Below are 22372 nucleotides of genomic sequence, written 5' to 3' on the forward strand. Positions count from 1 at the left end.
TCTCTCCTGCAGCTAGACCCAGGCTAACTGGCCCCTACTTTCTGTTTAGGTGGAGGCACGGTGAAAATCCCAGGACTCCGCACTTTGTGCACGGGCCCGCTTCAGCAGATTTTACCTGCTGGGCAGGTGAGCACTTGAGCATCAGATTTGACACATGACAGAGAATGAAACACTCCTGAGGAAGTGGAAGGACAGATGAGAAAAGTCACTGTTTAAAGAAACACAGTTACCTGGTTTATGTGTTTAGACAGATCTCAGGTGTGTCTGCGAGGTACACACACTGGCTCATAATTTACGTACTAAAATCTGTATGCCCATGGCCACCTTAGCTACTCAGTAGACGCAAGCTACTCTGAGTTACTTTGCCTTGACCGACAGAAGAGCACAGACAGAACCAACCACATGAGCTATTCCGTGGCAGCTAACTCTACCATAAATGCAAGATAATTCATGAATTAATTCAAAATATATCCTTAAAAATAAAGCTGGATAAGCATCCTGAAATGCTGAAATACATACGGTAATCTTTTATTCGGTATTTCAGAAAAGCTGATGTCATAGAAGTGAGTTACAATAGATGAAATTGCAAACACCAGGCATAAGGACTGATAAAAAATTGTATTATGTGGTGGGTTTTTTTCAACTTGACATTGTATTTTGACTTTATGATTCTGTAAAAAGAAATCAAAGATAATTTTGTTTTCCTGACAAAAGCATAGTCTAAAAGAGTTATGTGCAATAACCTAATACAGTAATTTTAAGACACAGTATGTGGGCTTTTAAAAAACACACATGAAATCAATCTAACTAATTGTACTGATGTAAGCAGTTAAGTACTCCCTTGTCTTCAGTGAAAAAGCCTTAGAACAATGCTCAGCTTTCTGAAAATGCTGCTCAGTATATCATACTTAAATTATCAATGCAGATATTTATCAGAATTTCATGACACTGTGCCGGTTCTTGTACAGTTTATGGAAGACCATAGCTGTCATTTGAATCCATAATGCATATGATGTGTATGATTTAAAACAGAAAAAAGAGATTGAAAAAGATTGTCATTGACCACACTGATCATTTGTGTCATAAGTTTAATGACTGAAGAACATTTTGTGTATTAATCAGCAAGATATAATGTTATATATATTTACACACACACACACACCAATAATGTATAGACCCAAACCTTCCAGCCAAATGTTTCAAACTCTGCTTCTATAAAGTAGGTAAATATGTCCAACATAATAAATGTAAAATATATAAACTTGAAATGTCATTTCTGGATTTAATATTATAAAAATGAAAACTTTGTAACAAAAAGTCATGCCTTGAGGATATCGTCATAACATAAATGTAATCTTTAAAATGCATGACATCTCAGGCAGGCAGGCTTTAGGAAAATTTACCAGTAAGGCTGAAATTTGGTATGTAAATGTCTAGGATATGTGCTAGTTGTGCAAGAGGATCTGACTAGTATTATACACCCCTTTGTACTTAATTGAGAAAAATGCTTGATTAAAATCAGTGGCAGCAACTTTGTAGAAACTATCTCATTAGCTTGCAGGAATAGATTCCTTTTTGTAACAAGAAAATCACTGCATAAAGTAATAATAGACTAGAAAGAATGGTATTAATATTAGGCAGAAGCCATTCTAAGTATCTATTAATATCATAAGCACATAATAAATTTAAACAAATCTCTAACTTGCCAGTAGTGTGATGCTTCCATTTTACTCCTTGAAGGACTACCGTTTGTCCTCAAAGAAAATAAAAACCCCTTACTTATAATTGCCATTCTTAGCAGCTCTGCTGTAATGGACAGAGCTCTGGGTTTCCCACTTTGGGCAAAATAGAGCTGGGGATCGGCCCAGGTGCAGCTGTGCATGTGTATGGACCTTCTCTCACTGCAGCTGCAGTCAACCCTATGCCTCTCCTTCCACTGAAGAGCTGGCCCTTACACTACAGTTTAAAAATGTACCCAGTCTTGTTTTTCATGTTTCAAAAATAAATTCTGTCTCAAAAGACATTTACAAGACATTGGTAAGGACACTTTCAGACTTTTACTCTAGCTCATTTGATTTTTTTTTTCTCCTTTTTCTTTGCTGATACTTATATACTCTAATGTAAGGATTACCACAAATGTCATTAACATGCTATTTACCTTCTTCCAAATCTCTAACGAGGATATAAAAGAAAATAAAAGCTAGAGTCCATCCCTGCAGTACCCAACTGCTTAGCTGTCGTGGTTTAGCCCCAGCCAGCAACTAAGCACCACACAGCCGCTCACTCACTCCCCCCTGGTGGGATGGGGGAGAGAATCAGAAGAGTAAAAGTGAGAAAACTAGTGGGATGAGATAAAGACAGTTTAATAGGTAAAGCAAAAGCCGTGCATGCAAGCAAAGCAAAGCAAGGAATTCATTCACTACTTCCCATGGGCATGCAGGTGTTCAGCCATCTCCAGGAAAGCAGGGCTCCATCACGCGTAATGGTTACTTGGGAAGACAAACGCCATCACTCCAAATGTCCCCCCTTCCTTCTTCTTCCCCAGCTTTATATACTGAGCATGACATCATGTGGTATGGAATAGCCCTTTGGTCAGTTTGGATCAACTATCTTGGCTGTGTCCCCTCCCAACTTCTTCTGCACCTGGCAGAGCACGGGAAGCTGAAAAGTCCTTGAGTAATGCAGCAACAACTAAAACATCTCTGTATTATCAACACTGTTTTCAGCACAAATCCAAAACATAGCCCCATACTAGCTACTATAAAGAAAATTAACTCTATCTCAGCTGAAACCAGGACCTTAGCTCAATAGAATGTGACAAGAAAGCATCAGTAAGGATACTTTATTTACAGTGCCTCATGCCAGTTTTTAACACATTGCTCATAAAACTATTATGCTTGAAAGTATGCTGAGTGACACTCAAATATCCACTAATATCCATACACATGGTCTGTTTCTTCATTCACCTGAGAACACTGTCAAAAGCCCCCAGATCTGCCTGACATCCTCCCTTGGGAGATTCTAGGACAGACTAGCTTTTATTATTAGCTTACAGACTACCTGCTGTATTGGAGAAGAAATGCATTAGGAAGTTACCTGCTACTGCATTACAAGTAATAATAAATAGAATAATAATCTGGTGAGAGTATTTCTTTGTACATCTATGTGCTTTCCACCGTGTGCTGCATACCTCGTTGGACTCAGGCTTTCAGAAAAGAAAATTATAAGCGAGGTAAATATAGTGGATATATGATTAATCTGATGCCAAATGAACCAGCTGTTGACCCAGTTACCTTAACAGCCCACACAAGTCACTTGCTGTTCTCCTCACCTGGTCACATTTAACACTTTCTGTCACCTAACCCAAGCGCTAAGGCAAAGCAAGGCACACCCTTTGCTGGTGGGATTTGCTATAGAGCAAGGATGTAGGATGGAAATCAGGACTCCTGCACTGCATTCTGCGCTTGGGAGGGGATTTCTCTGTCTCTCACCTCCCCCATCTCCCCAGCTGCTCTCTTCTTACTCCATCTCTACAATCTGGTGTCTCCTCACGGCTGTGTCTTCCCTACTTCAAGGCTCCCCATTCCACTACCAGACTCCCATGCAGTTCCCCTTGCCCAGCCAAACGTTGCTCATCTCATCCTTCCAGCCCTCTCACCCCTGTCCCATCCCTCCTCCCATCCCTACCCTTCACCCACCCCTTTCCAGTTCCCCCTTGGCCCCGTCTTCTACCAGCCATTCTTCATTTCTGCTCCCACTGTCTGGGAAGTACCAATTCCCCTATTACTGATTCCTCTTTCACGATGACTCCCCTGCCTCTTCTCCCTTCATTCCCACTGGCTCTTTGCTGGGCTTTTAATCCAAATTCACTCTCCCCTTCGCCCTCACTTTCTTCGTACAGTCACCGTATGAGGCAGTTTGCTGTACAGTGTCTGTCCCCCACCCACCTCCAAGATCCTCTTCAAGAGAATTTTTAACATGAACAAACAACAGTGTTTTTGCGTTTTCTCAATCTTAGAGAGGGTAGACCCATTTCTGCAGAAAATTCCAAAATTCACCTTCAGGGACATTAAGTTTAGAAGTGCTTTAGTCCAAACTGCAGACCTCAGGAAAAATTATTGGCAACAGAAAAGAGGGTTTTTACATAAAAAAGTAGGTGCAGCAATATACACACACAGTCATTAACAAATATTCTCTTTTTTTCTATCTTTTTATAAAATTCCAACCTGTCTATATGAACAATTTAGTTTTAAAAGATCATTAAAATAATAATTCCAATGATTCCAGTAATTTTACTTGCCATAGAAGTCTGCAGCTCCCTGTAACATCCACTTCTACCTGCCCTGTCCCTTACTGCTTGAATACATGACAGACAAATGAGTAAAAACAATCAAAATTTTTAATTTCACTTTTGCTTTGAAAATATTTCCATCTTCTATTTTATGACATATGTGTTAAAGATTCACTATGGAAAAGCTGAGACTTTGCTTAATTTACTACAAACCCCCACGACTCCTGTATTTCAAAAGCAATACTCTCCAGCTTCTGATTCCCGGAGAGTCATTGCTTTTGATCAAGCACTCATCCCAGTAAAGAACACATACATTGCTCTACCACATTTTCCTGCCTATGAGTAATAGAACAAAAGTCAAAATAACCGCGTAGCTTTGGTTCAGATGGCACACAGATAAAGGGTGTGGTGAGGTTATTTGTTTCAAACATCTGCCTTCAAAGAAAAAGAATTATAGTTAAGTAATTTTCTCCTCATTTAAGACATCAGTAGCAACAAATATGCACCCTGTGGAATTTAAAATAATCCAGGGACATTTCCATTTTAAAATTACTATTTACTGCCAATTAAAAATCTCATTACAAATAATAACTAGTTGAATCATGATTCACAATGTGTCATTTGGCTACCGAGAATGTGAAGGAAGAAAGGTTCTTCCAGTAAAGGAATAGAAGGCAGGGTTTCATTTCCAGCTCTAACGCAGGTTTCATGTGCAATCTTGTGTTTCTCAGTTAATTTCTCTGTTTCAATTTGCCCAGTCATAGCAATAAAGGAATAATACTTCCATCTTTCATATTCATGTAATAATGCTGGAAGAATTTAAGTCTGTAAAGCTTCCAGATGGGAAGCACTGTATGAATATTATAATAATGTAGAACATTGCAAGCAAGGTATTTGCAGCAGTTTCCCTGCATCTGAACTAATGAATGTCAATTTGCATCTTGTGAATGTATTTTAAAATAAGCAACACTATGAGTTTTGTGTGCAATCCTCTCAAAGGTGTGACTGAAGCTTGTCTCACAGCTGGGGTATTTACAAAGGCTGTTGCAGCAAGGATTTTCTTATGTCTAAGAAGACAGGAAGCTTATGCTGCCATTTTTCATCAGGTGGACTTCCCTCTTCACTACCTAACAGCCTCATTTTACAAATTCTGTAGAAACTTAGGTATCTTTAAGAACTCTACCCTTCTCTTAATTGTTCTGAATTTGGTCAACATGTTCAAAAAAGGCAGGCAGACTGAATAAACTTTGCTTCCATTGGAAAGCAGACTAAAAATAATTCCACTCACAAGGGAATAAACTGCAAAACCTGATGTCAGGTAGCTTAGATTATTTTCAACACGTGCTATGTCTGTAATATGCACAGAATAAACCTGATTCTGAAAATTTACAACATTATATTACTGTGAGTATATGCAGAAACCTACTCTACAAACTTCTCAAGGAAGAACTTTGGCTAGAACTCTATACAGGTATCCTTCCGACTAAAAAGGCAAATTGATCCCGACATTTAAAGACATTCATACATAACAATCAGAAATGCAGTAAGAAAGATAATTGTCTATATTCTGTTCAACAAAAGTTGTTCAAGGGAATCAATACCAAAACAAACAAATTGATAAATGGACATCCTTTGAAGTTTAATTTACTCCACATACAAGTTGACATTCTTCAAAGTTACAGAGACAGAGGAGAGCTAGATAGCTAGAGACTAAGAAAAAATGTTAGTATAATGATCACCTAATTATAGGAGAATTCCTGCAAAACAATACCTTTGGCAGACTTCTGTGATGAGCCAGGTACTACTGGTTACTTAAGAATTCAAGGGAATATAAATGAGTCTTTCAAAGTCAAGCCTTTCAAAATAAAACTAAAAGCATATGCAACTTCACAATTATAAGTAAAACCAAGAACAATAATAATCAAGATCTGTTACATTCTTTTGATCAGTCCTTGTCTAATGCCAATCCATCTAACATCTTCACATTTCAACCGTACACAAATCACAATTTCTGACCCCCTCACTGACTAGTGAAAACCACAGCAGCCTCTCCACTTGTATGCATTAGTGCTACATTTGATGACAGCAATTTCTGAAAGCATAGGAAGTATTCAGGATAAAGATTGTATAGCATGTCTCTCAAAGGGGTCCCATTTTTTTTATGTGTGAAACTTCTCTGCTAAGGCTCCAACCACCTAATTAAGCTCTTTATCAGCAACACATTTCCCTGGAGACACATGATATGTGTCACTACAGTCATCCTGCAGTATGTACAAAACAACACTCAGATTTCTCTTCAAACCAGTGGCCTGAAAAGCACCCCAAAATCTCCCTTCTGGGACTTGACAGAGCTGAATCTCTCAGGCAGCTCTGTAATACCAGGTGCACCAGTGATCTTGATATTTATGCACAAACATCAATATTGTTGTTGGTCTCTCTATATTGGTGATCTCTGTATTTCATGCAGAGGAGGAAGCAAGCAGCATTTGACAACTCAGTGAAACCGCTGCTACTTGGCCAAATGCAAACTAGGAAGCCAGTGTTTCTCAGGTATGTTTTCATTCAGCCACTTGTTTTAGAAAGCTCTACTGTCTGCTGTGAATAGAAAACCTTTGCCATCCCTCAGTTTTGAATGTGACTATAATTTGAAATGTATAAAAGATCATAAATATACAGGGAATTGCCAGGCTTCTCATTAGTTCCTCCAAGGACAAGAGTCTGTGCTCCCAACCTCCAGATTTGCCCAAGTTCTACCTGTCCCCCTTATCAGAAGTGCCATATCTAGGGACACTCCAGTACCTTGCAGACAGAAGCCGGAGAGACCTTGCTGGTGAAGACTGAGGCAAAGGTGGCACTCAGTACCTCAGTCCACTGTCACTAAATCCCTTGCCCCATTCAGCGACAGGTCCAAATCTTCCTTGTTCAGCCTTTCACCACTAATGAAGCAAGAGAAACTCTTCTTGTTGCCCTTGATATCCCCTGCAATTCCTTTCTCCAGTTGAGCTTTGGATTTCCAAGCACCATCCCTGCATGCTCAGGTAATGTTTATAAATTCTTCCTTTGTAGCCAACCCATGCTTCTACCTCCAACATACTGCCTTTTTTGCATTGGAGCTCAGCCATGAGGTCCCTGATAACCCAAGTCGGTCTCCTCATATGTCTGCTTGTTTCCCTGAGTATTGGGGTGTTCCACTCTCACACTTGGAAGATGCTGACATCAAAGACCTGCCAGCTTTCCTGAGTTCCTTTGCCTTTCAGAGCTGCCCCCCATGGGATCCCACCTAATGGTTTCTGAAATCTGAAAAACTGAAATCTGCTCTGCTAAAGTCCAGGGTCTGTACTCTGCTGCCCTCTTTCCTCACTCTTCTCAGGATTTTGAGCTCCCACCAGTTCTTCCTTGTTAGTGAATACCAAATCCAGCTGCACTTCACCACTGGTTGGTTCGTCCATCCTATATCAAGAAGTTATTCCCAACACCCTCGAGAAATCTTGACTGCTTGCATCCTACAATGTTGCACTTTCAGCAGACGTCAGGAGGTTCAAGTCCCCCATGTGAACCAACATCAGCAATTCATCAGCTTCTTCAGGTTGTTTAAAGAAAGCTTTGTCCGCTTCCTCACCCTGATCGGGTGGCCTGTAACAGGTTCCCACCATCATGTAACCCTTAAAGTCCTCTCTTCTGTACCTGACCTACAAACTCTCAAGCACACTGTCACCCACACATCCCATAGAAGAGCTCCATACACATGGGGAGCTCCTTCACAATGATGGCAACCTCCACTCCTCGTGTTCCCTGCAGGTCCTTCCTGAAGAGCTTGTATCCATCCATCACAGCACTCCAACTGTGTGAGCTGTTAACACCAAGCCTGCTACTCCAATGATGTTGTAGTCTTGTGACTGCATGCAGCACTTGACTTCCTCCTATTTGTTCTCCAGAGTGCATGTATTTGTATATGTACACTTAAGGTGGGTGCCTCTTCATCCTGTTTTACAGTTCCTGAGATCTCTCTTGTTCCCTTTGCCCTGCACCCTTTACTTTCCGCCCCAGTTCACTGCTACCTAACTGAACTATGGGTCATAATCTCCTTCCACTGTCATTCCTTGTTTCAAGCTCTTAGCAGGCTGATAAGCTGGTTGGCAGATGTCTTGCGCCACTTTGTCATCCTATTGAACATCTTCCCATTTACATTCTTAAAAAATATAAACAGTATAAGAACTTAAAATATGTGGCTGAAAGAGCTGCTGTGAAGTTTGAACACTATGTTTAGTATTCCTTTTAGCTGAAGCAATAGACAAAGGATTGGATGATTCAGAAGAAAGCATATTAAAGGAGAAGGGATTTTCTTTCTATGGACAATTGATTCAAATCGATTTTAGGTAATTGCAGTGAATGAAAAATCACCAAGTCACAAATAATTCAGCTACCTACCTCTGTGAAATTATTCTGCAGTCCAAATTTATCATGGAAACAACAACAGAAACAACAACTTCGCTGCTGATGCTCTGAAGCAGAGAAGAGAGGGATGCAAAAGCTAGATTGGCCTGGAGAAGGAACTAGCTCTGATATTTAGAAGCAGGCACAGGTACAGGAGTCACTATTAAGAAAGTAAATATGATTTACCATACAGCCCCACCAGTCTAATAGCAGGAATCAGCCAAAACTGCCTCCTGCTCTTAGCCATGTTAGCCATGTATCCTTGTCCCTTTCCTTATGCTGACCTGAGCATCTACACCATTTTAGGAAGTTTAACTGGCAAGATATTAACCGTATGGGGAGTTAAGGTGGGAGAGAAGGGGTAGGAGTATGGGGACAGGGATAAGAGGCTGGGGTGGGACTGCCCCTCCCAGGCACAGCTACTGCAATGCCATACCTGCCCATCGTGGTTCAATACCCAGAGGAATTCAGTCTCTAGGGCTACCAACTCATAGCAAGTGTCAGAACACTTACCAATCACTTAGAAACTCAGGAATGAATACAGAAAATAAAGCTGGAGAAGCACATGCAATCGGAATTCTGGAAGTGCGGAGACTGCTTCCTGCTGTCCACAAAGTCAATATAGAGAAGAGAGTTCAAACTATTAATGAAATGAGTGCATCAAAAGTGACTGAAATACAAAAGGAATGTTAAGTAGTGTTTCGGCTTATATCCTCCTTTACTGATAATATACAGGTTACCTTATACTTATACATGTTCTTTTATTTATATATATATTTATATATATATACACACATACATATATATAGACACACACACACATATATAAATCTACAGCTTCTTCAGTGGTATTTTATATGCGTAGAGGAAACCACAAGAACTGTTAGTTCTTTCCCTGACCTTTTTGAATAGTAACTAGCTATATTGGAAAAAACCAAACTGCTCGTAATTGATAAACCAACAGTACTGCAACATCAGATATCACGAATTAATCACTCAAAGTGGATACCAGCAGTACAACAGAATAGTTTTGTTTTTACCACAAGTAAAATTATTGGAGCCTTTATGGAATATGTGCCAGTAATTATCTATGCCTAGTTTATGCCTACTTGCCAGAGTATTTTATATTTTGAGATAAGGACTGAAGTTTTGCTGCAAAAATTTGTGCACTAAGACTGCACTCAAACTACTTGTAGATGTTTATGACAATAATTCAAACTTCTTAATGGCAAGCAAACTCATTCTGTAAAGAAACTGAATTTTACAATGGAGCATTTCTGATTCGCTCATGCTTTTTTCCTCCCAATATGGTAGAAACAATTCTGGAAGGTCCTGAAGAGAGTAGCAAACGTCAAAATAAACAAAAATCCTCTTTTAAGAGTTCTCAGGTCCACAAAGTCATAAAACTTTGATTTTCCATTCTAAGAAGAACGATGTCAAAATGCAAATTCTAAAATGGGTACCACCCAGACCACAGCCCAAACACTCTGGTTTAATACCGCTCCCTACAGCTCTGTGGAGAAGAGGATCAGATCTGCAGACAAATATAAAGAAGGTTGCCCTGGGAGATAACAGTCGCCACTATTAAGCAAGTCACTCTTCTGCTGGCAATCACAGACTACTTAAAGCTGAAGAATAAACTAAGCACGCTAATATCAGGCTCAATGGATAGAGTAATCAATCCCCTTTATGTAGCAAGCTTGAATTAATAGCATGCTTTGTCCAAGGCAGTCACATGCCTGAGCAGATGCTAACCTTCGTCCCCAGGGCTCCCTAAAGGTGGAGGCTGTGGAAGTGGTCAGCTTTCTGCAGGTGTATTAGGGTGAGACCTCAGTAGCAAGCAAGAAGAGAAGGTCCGAGCATGGCCCCAGCCCAGGCTGCAGTTTCTCCATCAGTGCCAGCCTGCTCTCCTACTTACCACAGCCACATGTCCCTGCCCCTTCCCCAGCTGCAGGCCACCCACTGGCTTCAGACAAGAACTGATCCTTTCCTGCAGGACAAGTTTGCAGCACATCAGCTTCTTGAATCATCTCACTTTTGGTCTGCAAGAGTAGGAATGCCAGAGCAAGAGAGATGGCAGGGAAGAAGGAAAGGTTCTTCTTGTTCAGTGAATGGGTTTAAGCGGGCACTGAGAAACACGAAGGAGCTTCTTTCCTTCACTGGTATCCTGCTACAATCACTAAGTCTGATAGCACAGTGTGCTTAGCAGATTCAGCTTAAAACAGGTCTATGTTTGCCTGCAGATAAGCAAGCCCCTGTAAAATAGCTGTTACCATCTTCATGCACAATAAAATCTTACTAGAATATCAACATCTTACTAGAATATCAGAACTTACATATAATGCAGACTTTTACCTACGAAACTGCCCATGGCCTTCCCTTTCTCTTGCTCATGGACATAGGACTTCAAGAATATTTATGTAAAAAGGTTGAATTTTATTGCTAAATGCATCACATTCATTTAATGAAGGACCACATGGTAGCCAACAGCCCCCCAGGCTTCACATTGACCATCAAGAAGTTTCTCTTACGCCTGATGCGCTTCTGACAACATAACTTGTTTGGACGCTAGCACTGCGTTCAGCTCGGTACGTGACGAGCAATCTGCAGAGCAGCCAGAGGTCCTCCTGGGACTGTTCTGGGATGCTGTTGTGTTTGAGCCATGCGAGCGATAACTGATGTGGGTGCCTGTGTGCCCCCAGGATTAAGCTGTCTCCAATGTTACCACCACTAGTAAACAGTGAGTGGCTTTTGCCAGCCACTGCGACAGGGACGGGGCACGTGGGGGCACAAAGAGATGGGTGTGCAGTAGGAGGATCGAGCAATGGGCTTTGTACAGCACAGAGGTGAAGAGGGTGATGATACGATTTTGATGTGGATGGTGGCTACTGTGGAAGAAGGCAGGGTAGTATGGGCCATGGGAAAGAGACCTGAAATCGTAATACTGAAAAAGGCCTTATTCTGAGTCTGAATTGAATGCAAGTCCACAGAAAAAAAAACCTTGCCATTCAAAGGCAGATAATGCCAAGCACTGAGAAACAAGTGTTGTCAACCTTAAAATAAGGCCCTGAATATAACGCCATTCTATGAGAACTGGCAAATAAAATTAAAATGTTCACTATGCAAAATGGGCCATTTCATTAAACAAAAAGACACCTTAAAATCTCTCTCTAGTAACCGGGAGACAGTGAAATGCAGTTTCTACCAGCCCACAAAAGAGCTGACTTGTGAGAGCAGAAGTGAGCCATCTACCTGTGCCATTTGGATTCTTCTACAGAATCCTTTCCTCCAAGAATGGAACAATAAACTTAATTGCTGATCTGATATAGAAACTGCAAAAAATGGCATTTACTATAGAATTTCCTACAGTTTATATGGATGGTACTCCAGATATTTGTAGCTTAATTTTTAAACTTCTATTTTTCAGATTTTTTTTTAATTATGAATTTGAAAAATGCATATTCAAGTTAAATTCAGACTAAATCTAACCATCTGATTCATTCAAAAAGTAAAACCAGTCTAAGGAAAGAGCAGATTCAAATTTTCAACTTCTGGATTCAGATGTTATTCTCTAAATAGATTACAAATATTTATTTACAAAAAGTATTTTGCAATGTTTCCATAACAAATCTAAGGAGAAGACTCTTAATCACCCTACTTTTGGTGAGACCTATTTTATTCTCGTCATCTTATTGACCTCAGCGGGCCAAGTGAGCACTACTCACCTTGAGTAAGGACAGCCATTTTAGCAGTAATTTCACAAAGAAGTAATGCAAATTATTAATGCAGTTGTTAACTAATGCAGAGTTTGCAGTTGTTGACTAACGCAGTGTTGATCAAAAATACTTGAGTATTTAAGAACACATCAGAACACAAATGAGATCAGTTAAAAAAAAATAAGATTATTCTTATTTTCCAGCTAGAGAATCCCAGTTCTGATCCCATCTCCAACACATTACAGGAATATTTTCCAGAACTGCAGGACATGCATGGTCTCTTATTGACATGTGCAGAGCAAAAGTCTGAGAGCTGCACAAAGGAGTATTTTGAGGTCTCTCAGTTTGGTGGGATGATTCAAAGGCTAGACTTGTGACTCGGTTTTTCGTCCCCTAGGAACAAAAGTGCATGCTCACTGAGAACACACTACCGACTGTATCATCCTGATTACAATAGTTAACAGGTACCTAAAATGAACTGACTCCAGAGCCCATAAACTATCTGCCTCCTTAGCTGGTTGACGAACAGGAAAATCCAAGCAGCATGCTAGGTGAACACCTCTGCAAGTGCTGTGTGACACTGAACTGAAATCCTGCCCAGCACGTCAAGAATGCTAGTTTGTTAAACACCTTACATGATAGCAAAATCAGAGAAAATTGTCATCCCAGGTAGAATAACTGAGTATATTTCATGGTATGGTATGGGCAAGGGGTGCGGTTGGCAACCTCTTAGAAAAAGTTAATGCTCTGTGTAAGCCAAAACACAAATCAATAGAAAGGACTGGTTTTGGTGGGACTATAAAGCCCGGGAAGGATAAATGCTATTTACAGCTACTGTTTTCAAGTACCAATTTACAGAAATATACATGGACAGCACCTCTACACTATTACCATTTGAGCAAAATACATACTGTAGGACCCAAACTTATTTTTCTTTTAAAACAGTATGTTATACCTCTTTCTACTAGGTAAATGCCACAGCATAATTTATAGCTTACTTCTGCTCTTGGGTATGCAGACACAGCACCTATTCTCTGAAAAAACATGTTCCTGTGCATGCATGTGCAGGCTTCCCAGCAGTTTCTCAAGCAAGGGAAGTGTTTTCCTCTGCTCCACCCATCACATAGCAGAGCTGAAGCCCTAGGTCTTTTGAACTCCCTACTGTCTTCTTATCAAATTGTTTGTTTTTCAGCTAGAAAAGATATGTACAGATTTATGAACACAACCTTCCAGGCTGAAAGCAAAAAGAAAATATAATTGGCAACAAGTTTAAGTTAACCCGGACTAATTTGTTATATTTCCTCTTACTACTTATTCAAACACAGTAGAAAGCATGTTTATCAGCTAAAAGAATGTCAGAAATACCAATTATTCATATACTATTTCCATTTCTCTAAAATGGAATTTCATTTAAGGACTTCTAATGTCAGACTAGAAACATCTTTGCTGTTTTGAAATACTTTCAATATACTTGGATGCAGATGAAAAAGAAACAAAGATTAAAATGTTATATTTAATTCCATAATATACTCATTTTTATATTCTTAAGTGCTAGTTTTACTTAGTCTTAAAGTTACAGTAGTCCATTACAAAAATAATGCCAGAACTGGTTTGATTTCTGCACCATAAAGTGACTTGTTTTTCTTCTGTCACAAACTGTGACTAGCTTGTTATAAAATACGTGTTGTCACAATACTGACTTGCGTTCTCAGTATTTGATTAACATTAGTCCAAAAAGGTAACTAAACCATAAAATTCTCTTCCAGTCCTTGTGGCATCAGTGATTTGAATGAATATGCACTAAATATTTTAGAAGGAGGGCAGATAAGCAATGCTGTTTAGTATTATTCCCTGGAGGCTTCACACTTGTGGTAGAAAAACAGATTCAAACAAGCACTACAGTGTTACTGAGGTTACAAATGACCTGGAAAAATACAGTTTCTATGGGTATCATTTAATGAAGACAAGCCTTGCATGTCACACATCTAATATAGTGTTATTTTTATTTCTTTGCAGGTATTCAGATACACGCCCTGTATTAAGGAGATTTTGCATTTTTTTATACCATAGAATTTTAAAATACTAGTCTATTATGCAGAAGTTATTAAATTATAGATAGTGGGATGATCAGAACCTTACTGCATACGTAGCCAAGTTGGATTTTTCCAGAGACATTGTGTTCTATCTTTTAAAAACAGTTAATTATGGAGATGTAACACTGTTAATACAAGCTTCTATAGAAAAGGAATATACTGTTCATGTATTTTAAATCAAAAGGCAAATTTTTGCCAGAGTTAGCCCATGGCCTTACCTAATCTGAATATATTTCAAGCACTAAATTTGATTCAGAAATCTTTATTACATAATATTGCTAAAAACCCAAAGAGTGATTGATTTAAACAGCAATGGAAATCAGGAACAACAATACTGAAAAGACCAAGGAAGACTAAAATGCCATTTGTTTACATTCTGCAAAACCCAGCCTGGATTAGATAAACAGATGGATTCTTTCTGGATGGAAATATTGCATAAGATTCTGGAATTAAGCATAGAGGGTGGGAAGTGCAGCTATAAGCAACTTATGTTTCACTTTTCATCACATTAAAATACTGACTTTCAGACCTGAAGCATAATCATTATATTTTTGTCCTCGGTGCACAATTAATAAAACCCAACTTCTCAGCAATGCCACGCCCTTGTGATTAAACAGCATTTTCAAAAATATTTAGATAAAGCCTGAACAAATCAAATAAACATGTAGGCAGGAAACGTTGTTTGGAATGCACTCCCTGCAATGTACTATTAGAGAGAGCCAGAAAGCAGCCTAACTTCAGAATTCAATCAAGCAAAATCTAGTATAATCTCATTACAGCCTTTGCAGTTAATGAAACCTATTTAAATCTCTGACATTCTGATTTTGAGAGCTGACGAAAGCAAAAATTACTTGGCTTATAGAACACAAACATACAGAAATATAAGATTTTATCCTTTAGGTTATCCTAGCTATTTACCAAGCAATGCGTAATATGAAAAGATTACTCTTCTGCTACTCACTATTGCTCCAGGATTTCAGTAAATATTTGATACTGATTTCAAAGAAGCCTGAATCCTGCTGGCTAGCCATGTCTGCTGCATACAAAGAGGCTTCTATAATTCTGAGCAGCTGAAGTGGCAGGTACTATGTATGTAGATGTGACTGTCACCAGTTAGTGATGTAAACGAGGGGTCAGAGGAGGAAATGAAGTCTCCGCAGATCCACTTCTTCCGTTCATGGTAGGTAAGCTCATTATAAAAAAAAAAAAAAAGGCGCTCAACAACAACAACAAAAACACACCATGAGATTTTTGTCCTTTGCTCTTCCTCCGGGGCTCGTACTCAATTCTATCTGCAGAGTATTTTATTCCCTCACCCCCTCAGTATGGATTTTCATTTATTCCATTCCACAACTAGGCAAATTTCTCCTGGTCAGTTAAGGCTTATGCAGTACCACAGCACTTGTTCCATAAGCACAGTTAGAGTATCTTCCCGAAGGCTGTCTGAGCTGTGCTTTTAATAACGTGCAGTCTGCCTGTCTGAAGCTTTTTTTTCCATCAGAAGCTGACAGCCCGAGCGTATGCACCTCCTCCGGCAAACCCAGTATCAACTTGAAGCCCCACTGAAACCGTCTCTTCTGCAGCTGGAGGAATTTCACACGTACTGTTTAGCTTTAGGAAAAAAACCACCCTCTAATGAATATCCTCTGCATGCTCTGGTCAGCTGCTCTCCTTCTGCCTGTTTCCAAGAAGAGCACGCTGAACTGTACACAACTGCATCATGCTGCGGTAAAGCAGAGCTGCACCCATATATCTGATTGCAGTGACGTTGGAAAAAAAAGGCTCTCCCTCAGCCCAGTTGCACAAGAGAAGCACTTCCAGAGCACTAAAAACACAGCATTCAGACTGGCTGCTTCTGCTTTTCTTTCACTGCTCCAGAAAAATGTGTTGTCATTTTTTTTCTTGACTTTATTTTTTTTTCCTCTCTTAACAAAGATGAGAGACAGCAAGCTGAATTCATAATGGCAAATAAACCAGGGAGCTCACTGCTTGGTATTCACCTCCAAAAGAGCCACAGAAAATTCTCAGTTTGATGTCATTTTTATCTTGAATAATGTTTTTTTAAAAAGGAACTGAATTCACATAAGGAATTCACATGAGAAAATGAGGCAGAAGCAATTCACTGCTTGTTAATCTCTCTGTATTTTCTAAAAAATACTTAATTACTAGCTACAATTTCCATATTCCTCAGGTTTTATTTCAAATAATCACAGTACATCACTATGCATATTTTAATGGTAATGAAGAAAAATAAGACGAATCAGTTTCCCAAATATTTTTTGCTTCATATATTCTTGGTATCATCCTTCCAGATATTATTTCCTGGGAATAACAGTACTTCTTTTCTCACTTAGTGGAATAAATTTCCTGCAGCATCTCATAATTACAGTATCTGAGCCAAAATAGAGCTTGTCTGCTGCTGATTCTTCTAAAAACTTTGTCAGCAATTATATTTGCACATTATTTTTAGTTTCAGTATGCAGAATATTTGATGCTTGGATTGGAAACTGAGGAGCACAAGGGTCACTGAGACCAAACTTCTGTGGTTCTCACTGAAAATATGCTAAATGTCTTCTGTAAACATACCTCATCTAGAGATAAGGTTTTGTGTCCTCACTAATGGAAGGCTGTTGTAGAAACTCACTTTGTAAACCTTCTTTCAATTCCTAAATGAAGTTTACTCAAAACCAGTTTACACCCTTTTGTGCCCATGGACTATCAGAAATGTTCAGAGTATCTCAGGTTTGATCTCATCACCTATTAAAGAGATCTGATCAGCTCTTCCTCCCTATACTGTTAAATATCATCCCATTGCTGTCACTCTGGGCCCCCAATTTCTTTTCTGGGACCTGCCCCCATCCCCCTCCACTGACAATGTCTCCTCATCGTACCATCCCGTTTTAACCAGCACACTCCAACATTTTACAATTAAAGTTAAATTTAATACCAAATATGGCAAGTTCCAAGACCTAGGACTGATGATCTACCGTCCGACTAATTGATTTTTCAGGAGAGACAATGCCAGATAGATTTGGAAGTCCTTATTCATCCTCACAAATGCTGCATTAATTCCTATGTTCAAGGATTTAAGTAATAATTTCCCCTGTGGTGCTATATCAAATGCTTTTCTGACAAAATATTAATTTTATCACAATTCTCTTGTTGAAAATAAAAATATAAGGTTAATTTGCAAATAGTTCTTTCTTAAATCTGTATTGGATTTTATCCAATTTTCAATTAAATCCACACCCTTAAATATAATCTCCCACCAAATATTGTTTCAAAGCCTCGAGTGTGGCTGAGGTCAAGCAGTGTCTGTTGATATAGATCATTTTTCCCCCATAAATTCTGTGATTTACATTTACAAGGCAGAATCTCTCTTTTGATATATTCAACAATAATTTTATTACCCAAACTGCAACTTCACATGCCCGCTCTTCTGTTATTATGAATGGGAAGTTATCTGGTTTTTGTAATGTGAATTTGAAGATCATTTAGGTGTTTTTCCACCTCATAACTGATTTTTTTGTTTTGTTTGTATTATTCCTCCTACCTACCTCTGTTCCTCTACAAGGCCCCATCCTTACAGAAAATAAAGGCAAGGCATTCACTTAGTTAGTGGTCATATCTTATTCTTACTCTCTCTCTCATCCTCACTGGATACTGGACCCTTTAAAAACAATGTTCTTATTTCAAAATTGTAAAGGACCAAGGACGTTTAACCATTTGCTTTTAATTCCTTCACACATTCTTACTCAGCTGAACTTTGGATAGTGCTCACTTTAAATTGACACCCTCTTAACCTCCAAGCCAGAACTCTCTTCACTAACAATGCAATGGGGACTCTTCCAATAACTCTGCAGTCCTTTTCCGTAAGAATGGTGCAACATTCAATGAAATGACTGGGAGATCAGTTTAAAACAAACAAAAGAAAGTGTTTCTTCCTTCAGGAAGCTGTGAGCTTCTGGAACGTGTTGCTGCTGGAAGTTGTGGAGGTAGACAGCATTAGCAGCTTCACGATGCTGATAATAAACCACAAATTTAGGTTTATAAAGGATGCTAAAAGGACCAGGCAGGAAAGTACTCCCCTCTAACATCCCTAATACAGCAATGCACGCGCTGGGGCGCATGAGAGGGATGGGCTGCAGAAAGTGGCTACGCCCATGTGCAGTCTCCCCAAACAACGTCTTCTACTGCTGCTGCCAGGAGGAGAATACCAGGTGCAATGGGTGACTGGTGGGACCCCGTGCGATGCTCCTGAGTGTCTCACATTTCCCTCCCAGGCAGAATGAAAAGTTCAAGGTTTTGTTGGTTCATTGGGTTTGAAGCTTTCAAGTTAAAGAAATTTCAGACATCCCCTGTGGGCGAATACCTGATTTCTTCACTGTCACTAACCAGTTCCTTTTATTTCTTATAGCTTGTCTTTTGAAAACTGCAGGCCTATCCTTGCTTATCCCAAATCAGCTTCTACGAACATGATCCAATGATGTTCCTGTCACCTGTCCTTCTTGGTCTTCACCAGTTATCAAGTCTAACCAGCACAATCTCTTCTTGGCTTTGCAATCATTTGGCAAAGAAATAAATGGGCTATCACATCCAAGGATATCTGGATTTTACTACCGTAAGTAGAGTTTGTGTCTGGGATGCTAAAATATCACCCAATGCCTACTCGCACTTCCCTGTGAACTAACATTAAAAAGGCTATAGCTACGTTCAGCCTTCTGTCTAGGAGTGGCAGATACCCTAGCACCTTTTTTACTGACTTTCTCCAAAGTGATTTGGAGCCAAAGTAATTCCATTTCACGTATAGAAGTCTTTTTTTAACATTGCATCACAACATTAATATACCATGCAGAATCTCACTGCTTTCACCTTTTAGTATTCTTTCTGAATAACAGGTTTACCTATTGTGCACTTGCACTGACAATATGCTGTTGTACTAAAATATTGAACAACTTAATGGATGTCTTAAGACAAAGCATATTAAAGAAAAATGCCACCTCTCTTAGATTGTATATTTTTGGCATCATATGAAAGAGTTCATACAGAATACAATTTTTACATTATGCTTCCTGATCTCACAATTGTACTAAGGAGAGGTACAGTCTAAGGAACTGCTTTCAGTCCACAGAGCAGTCTAATGAGCTACAAGAGGAAAAACTGCCCCACTCCTTTAATACAGGCATTCGCAGCATAGTATTCAATACTATTGTTAAAATTTACTTCAGGGTTGATACGCCTCCATTATCAGTTCTGCTTTAGAAAGTAGCACCCAGAACATAAATGCTTCTGAATTTAACTTTTGCTCTAATAGCTTCTTTAAAATTAAAAGTATAACCAATTAAAATCTTACTAACTTCTATCATTAAATAATCATAAAATATTTTTTAAAACTTTTAAATCTAAACTTCATTTAAATATCTGCCAGTCTAAATTTGCTCAAATAGGACATCCTCTGGGTAATATCATGGTTTGCTCACATTTTGGAAACATTCCTAAAACAGGTATCACACACTGAAATGGCAGAAGCAGCAGCATTCTAATCTAGTGCTCTGAACTTATTTCAGGGAGGCTGACAAGACTAAGAAGTTTTGAAGTTTACAGCTTTCACTTTAATTCCTGTTGACTTGAGATGTTCTTGATATTTAGAATATAATTATGTATTCCAGGCTGTGAAAGATAGACAGGCATAAGCATAGAAAATCTGTCAGTGTAAGTAAGCTTTCTGATGATAGATATTAGTGTCTTACATATTTACAAATACAGTGGGCTTCTTTTTATGATATTACTACATGGAAGTTTACGATAAATTAATGACAATGTAACTTTTTCTCACCATAAGAAATCATAGATCCATAATGTAAGGCTTTTCATAGATCTACCATGATGAAGCACCTGCTGATTACTGTGATAATAGAAGCATTGTTTCAATTATAAACATTTGTATGTAACTCAAACTCCACATTCGTGACGTGCAGTGCACTTTCTGTTCTCTCATCTCCTTTCTGAGATCGAAGGTAGCACATATCCAAGAACCTTGGGTACCTGGCTTATACCCTTCTCTGGCTGAACAAAGTCTGTGGAGTTTCCATGCCCCAACTTTGGAAAAAACAGATCAGGAGAAGCTGTTCGTCAGCATGGTCAGAGTGTTCTCGTGAGCAAAACAGTGCATAAACAGCTATTTTAATTGCAAAACATCTGAAAAACAGACTTCCAAAACTTTTGCTCAGTAAAAGAAAAAGAATAACAAAAATACATACTGCTGGAGGTATTCACAATATCTATCTTGAGGCATCCAGTCTAGATGCCTATGCTGGGAGGTGAGTGCCTTCAGCATGACTCAAGAGTTCCCAAGAGTTCCAGTACAGAGTGCAATTATTTTACAAAGTAGCCTATTTCTCTTCACAACTACTTTTGCAAACTGGGTACTTCATTTAGATTCTTAATATTTAGTAGCATAGGTACCCATTTTGTTTACATTTTTAGTGACTACTATTTATAACAGTCATACAGGCAGTTTAGTCCTCTACGTTCTGAGCAATGCTTGCAGGAATCCTTAAAAAAGCACACGGAGATATGAATATAGCACAGTCCTTGCACAGTCTTTCAGGGCTCATTTTAGCTTGGTATGAAAGGACCTATTTGCATTTTGCAATCTGAACTCTTCAGAATCTGAGGGTAAATGCTAAGAGTAGCTGAAGGCCTCTAAGAGATGACAACAGTAACAAAGCAAGTATAAACTATAGATTCAAATTTTGTACACACAATTTCTTTCCTAGTGCTCACACACTGTCTTCTAGTTGCAGAAACCAGTAAGTAGAACACTGTGTTCTGTATTTGTTGCCACCAGAATGAGTCTTTTAACTTATGTAGCAGGTGATTATATTTTTGATCTCTAAGGACTTTTATTCAAACTCCAACAATAAACCACAGTGATTGTATTTATGAGCGCGCAAATATCTGCTAACAGTACAAAGCCTCTCCCTGCTCTGCAGTGAGATACATCTTTATAACCCAGTCTCTCCTACAGTGTCATCCTGCAAGACAGGAGCACATCAGCCCTAATCTAGCAAAAAACTTAAGCAAAACACAATTTTTTATTTGCCCAGCTTGTGCTTAATACCTTGCTTCTACCTTTGCTAGGTGTCAATCATTCTGCTCCTGCCCAGCTCCCCACAGCTCCAGGTAGCGATGTGGACACAGATCCCAAAGCCAAAAGTAGCTTTATTGAACTGCTGGAAGTTTTAACATTGTTTTTGATTTTCTATGGCTTCACCAAGTTATATAGCTTTTCCTCCTTAATTTGGGTCAAATGCTATGTCCTTTTAGCCAGATAGTGCTGTATGCTGAATTACACACATCTCTGATTTCCCCGGAATCAGCTTGGATTTACACTGGTACAGTTTGTATAAAAGTTTGGCTGTCTGGAGTTTTTCCCCCAAGGAATAAGTAAGGGGGGCTTATTAGGGTCTCTGTGGTTTTGATACAGTCTAGTCCTTTGGGGCAAAATAAAGCAACCCTACAAAGAATGATTCCCAGATTGATTTGATTCCAGTGCAGAACACACCTAACACGTGAAAACAAAAAGGATCTATTATATTATCACATCCTAGGATATATTGCATTGCCTTCATGATTTCACATTCCCTTCTTTAACAAAACTACTTGGAACTTCTTTATGATCTACTCTTGAAAGACTGTGCTAGCTTTCAGATGGATACTGGTCATAGTTGAATGGTATTCAGGTGTCTAAATATAGGTGCCTAGTGAGATTATAGATACCCTAAGGTACGTGAGCTATTCACAGAGACTGGCAGATATGACCTAAGCCCTACGTT

At 39.1% G+C, this 22372-nt stretch overlaps 1 protein-coding gene across 6 annotated transcripts in view; it reads right to left on the minus strand.

Annotated features, from left to right (window-relative positions):
* Positions 1-22372, minus strand: part of FRY (FRY microtubule binding protein) — a 207821-nt gene that overhangs the window by 164190 nt on the left and 21259 nt on the right. For 2 of the 6 annotated variants that reach the window (XM_075490794.1, XM_075490793.1), the window contains exon 1: positions 15496-16273. The exons of 3 other annotated variants lie outside the window; for them this stretch is intronic. In XM_075490794.1, coding sequence (XP_075346909.1) covers positions 15496-15565 — 70 coding nt within the window. In that variant the 5' untranslated portion in view covers positions 15566-16273. Of the gene's footprint in view, positions 1-15495; positions 16274-22372 lie in introns of those variants that run through there. One more of the 6 variants, XM_075490795.1, reaches the window with a different exon arrangement.

Source organism: Mycteria americana, chromosome 1, assembly GCF_035582795.1.
Source record: "Mycteria americana isolate JAX WOST 10 ecotype Jacksonville Zoo and Gardens chromosome 1, USCA_MyAme_1.0, whole genome shotgun sequence".
In the NCBI taxonomy this organism is placed as follows: Eukaryota; Metazoa; Chordata; class Aves; order Ciconiiformes; family Ciconiidae; genus Mycteria; species Mycteria americana.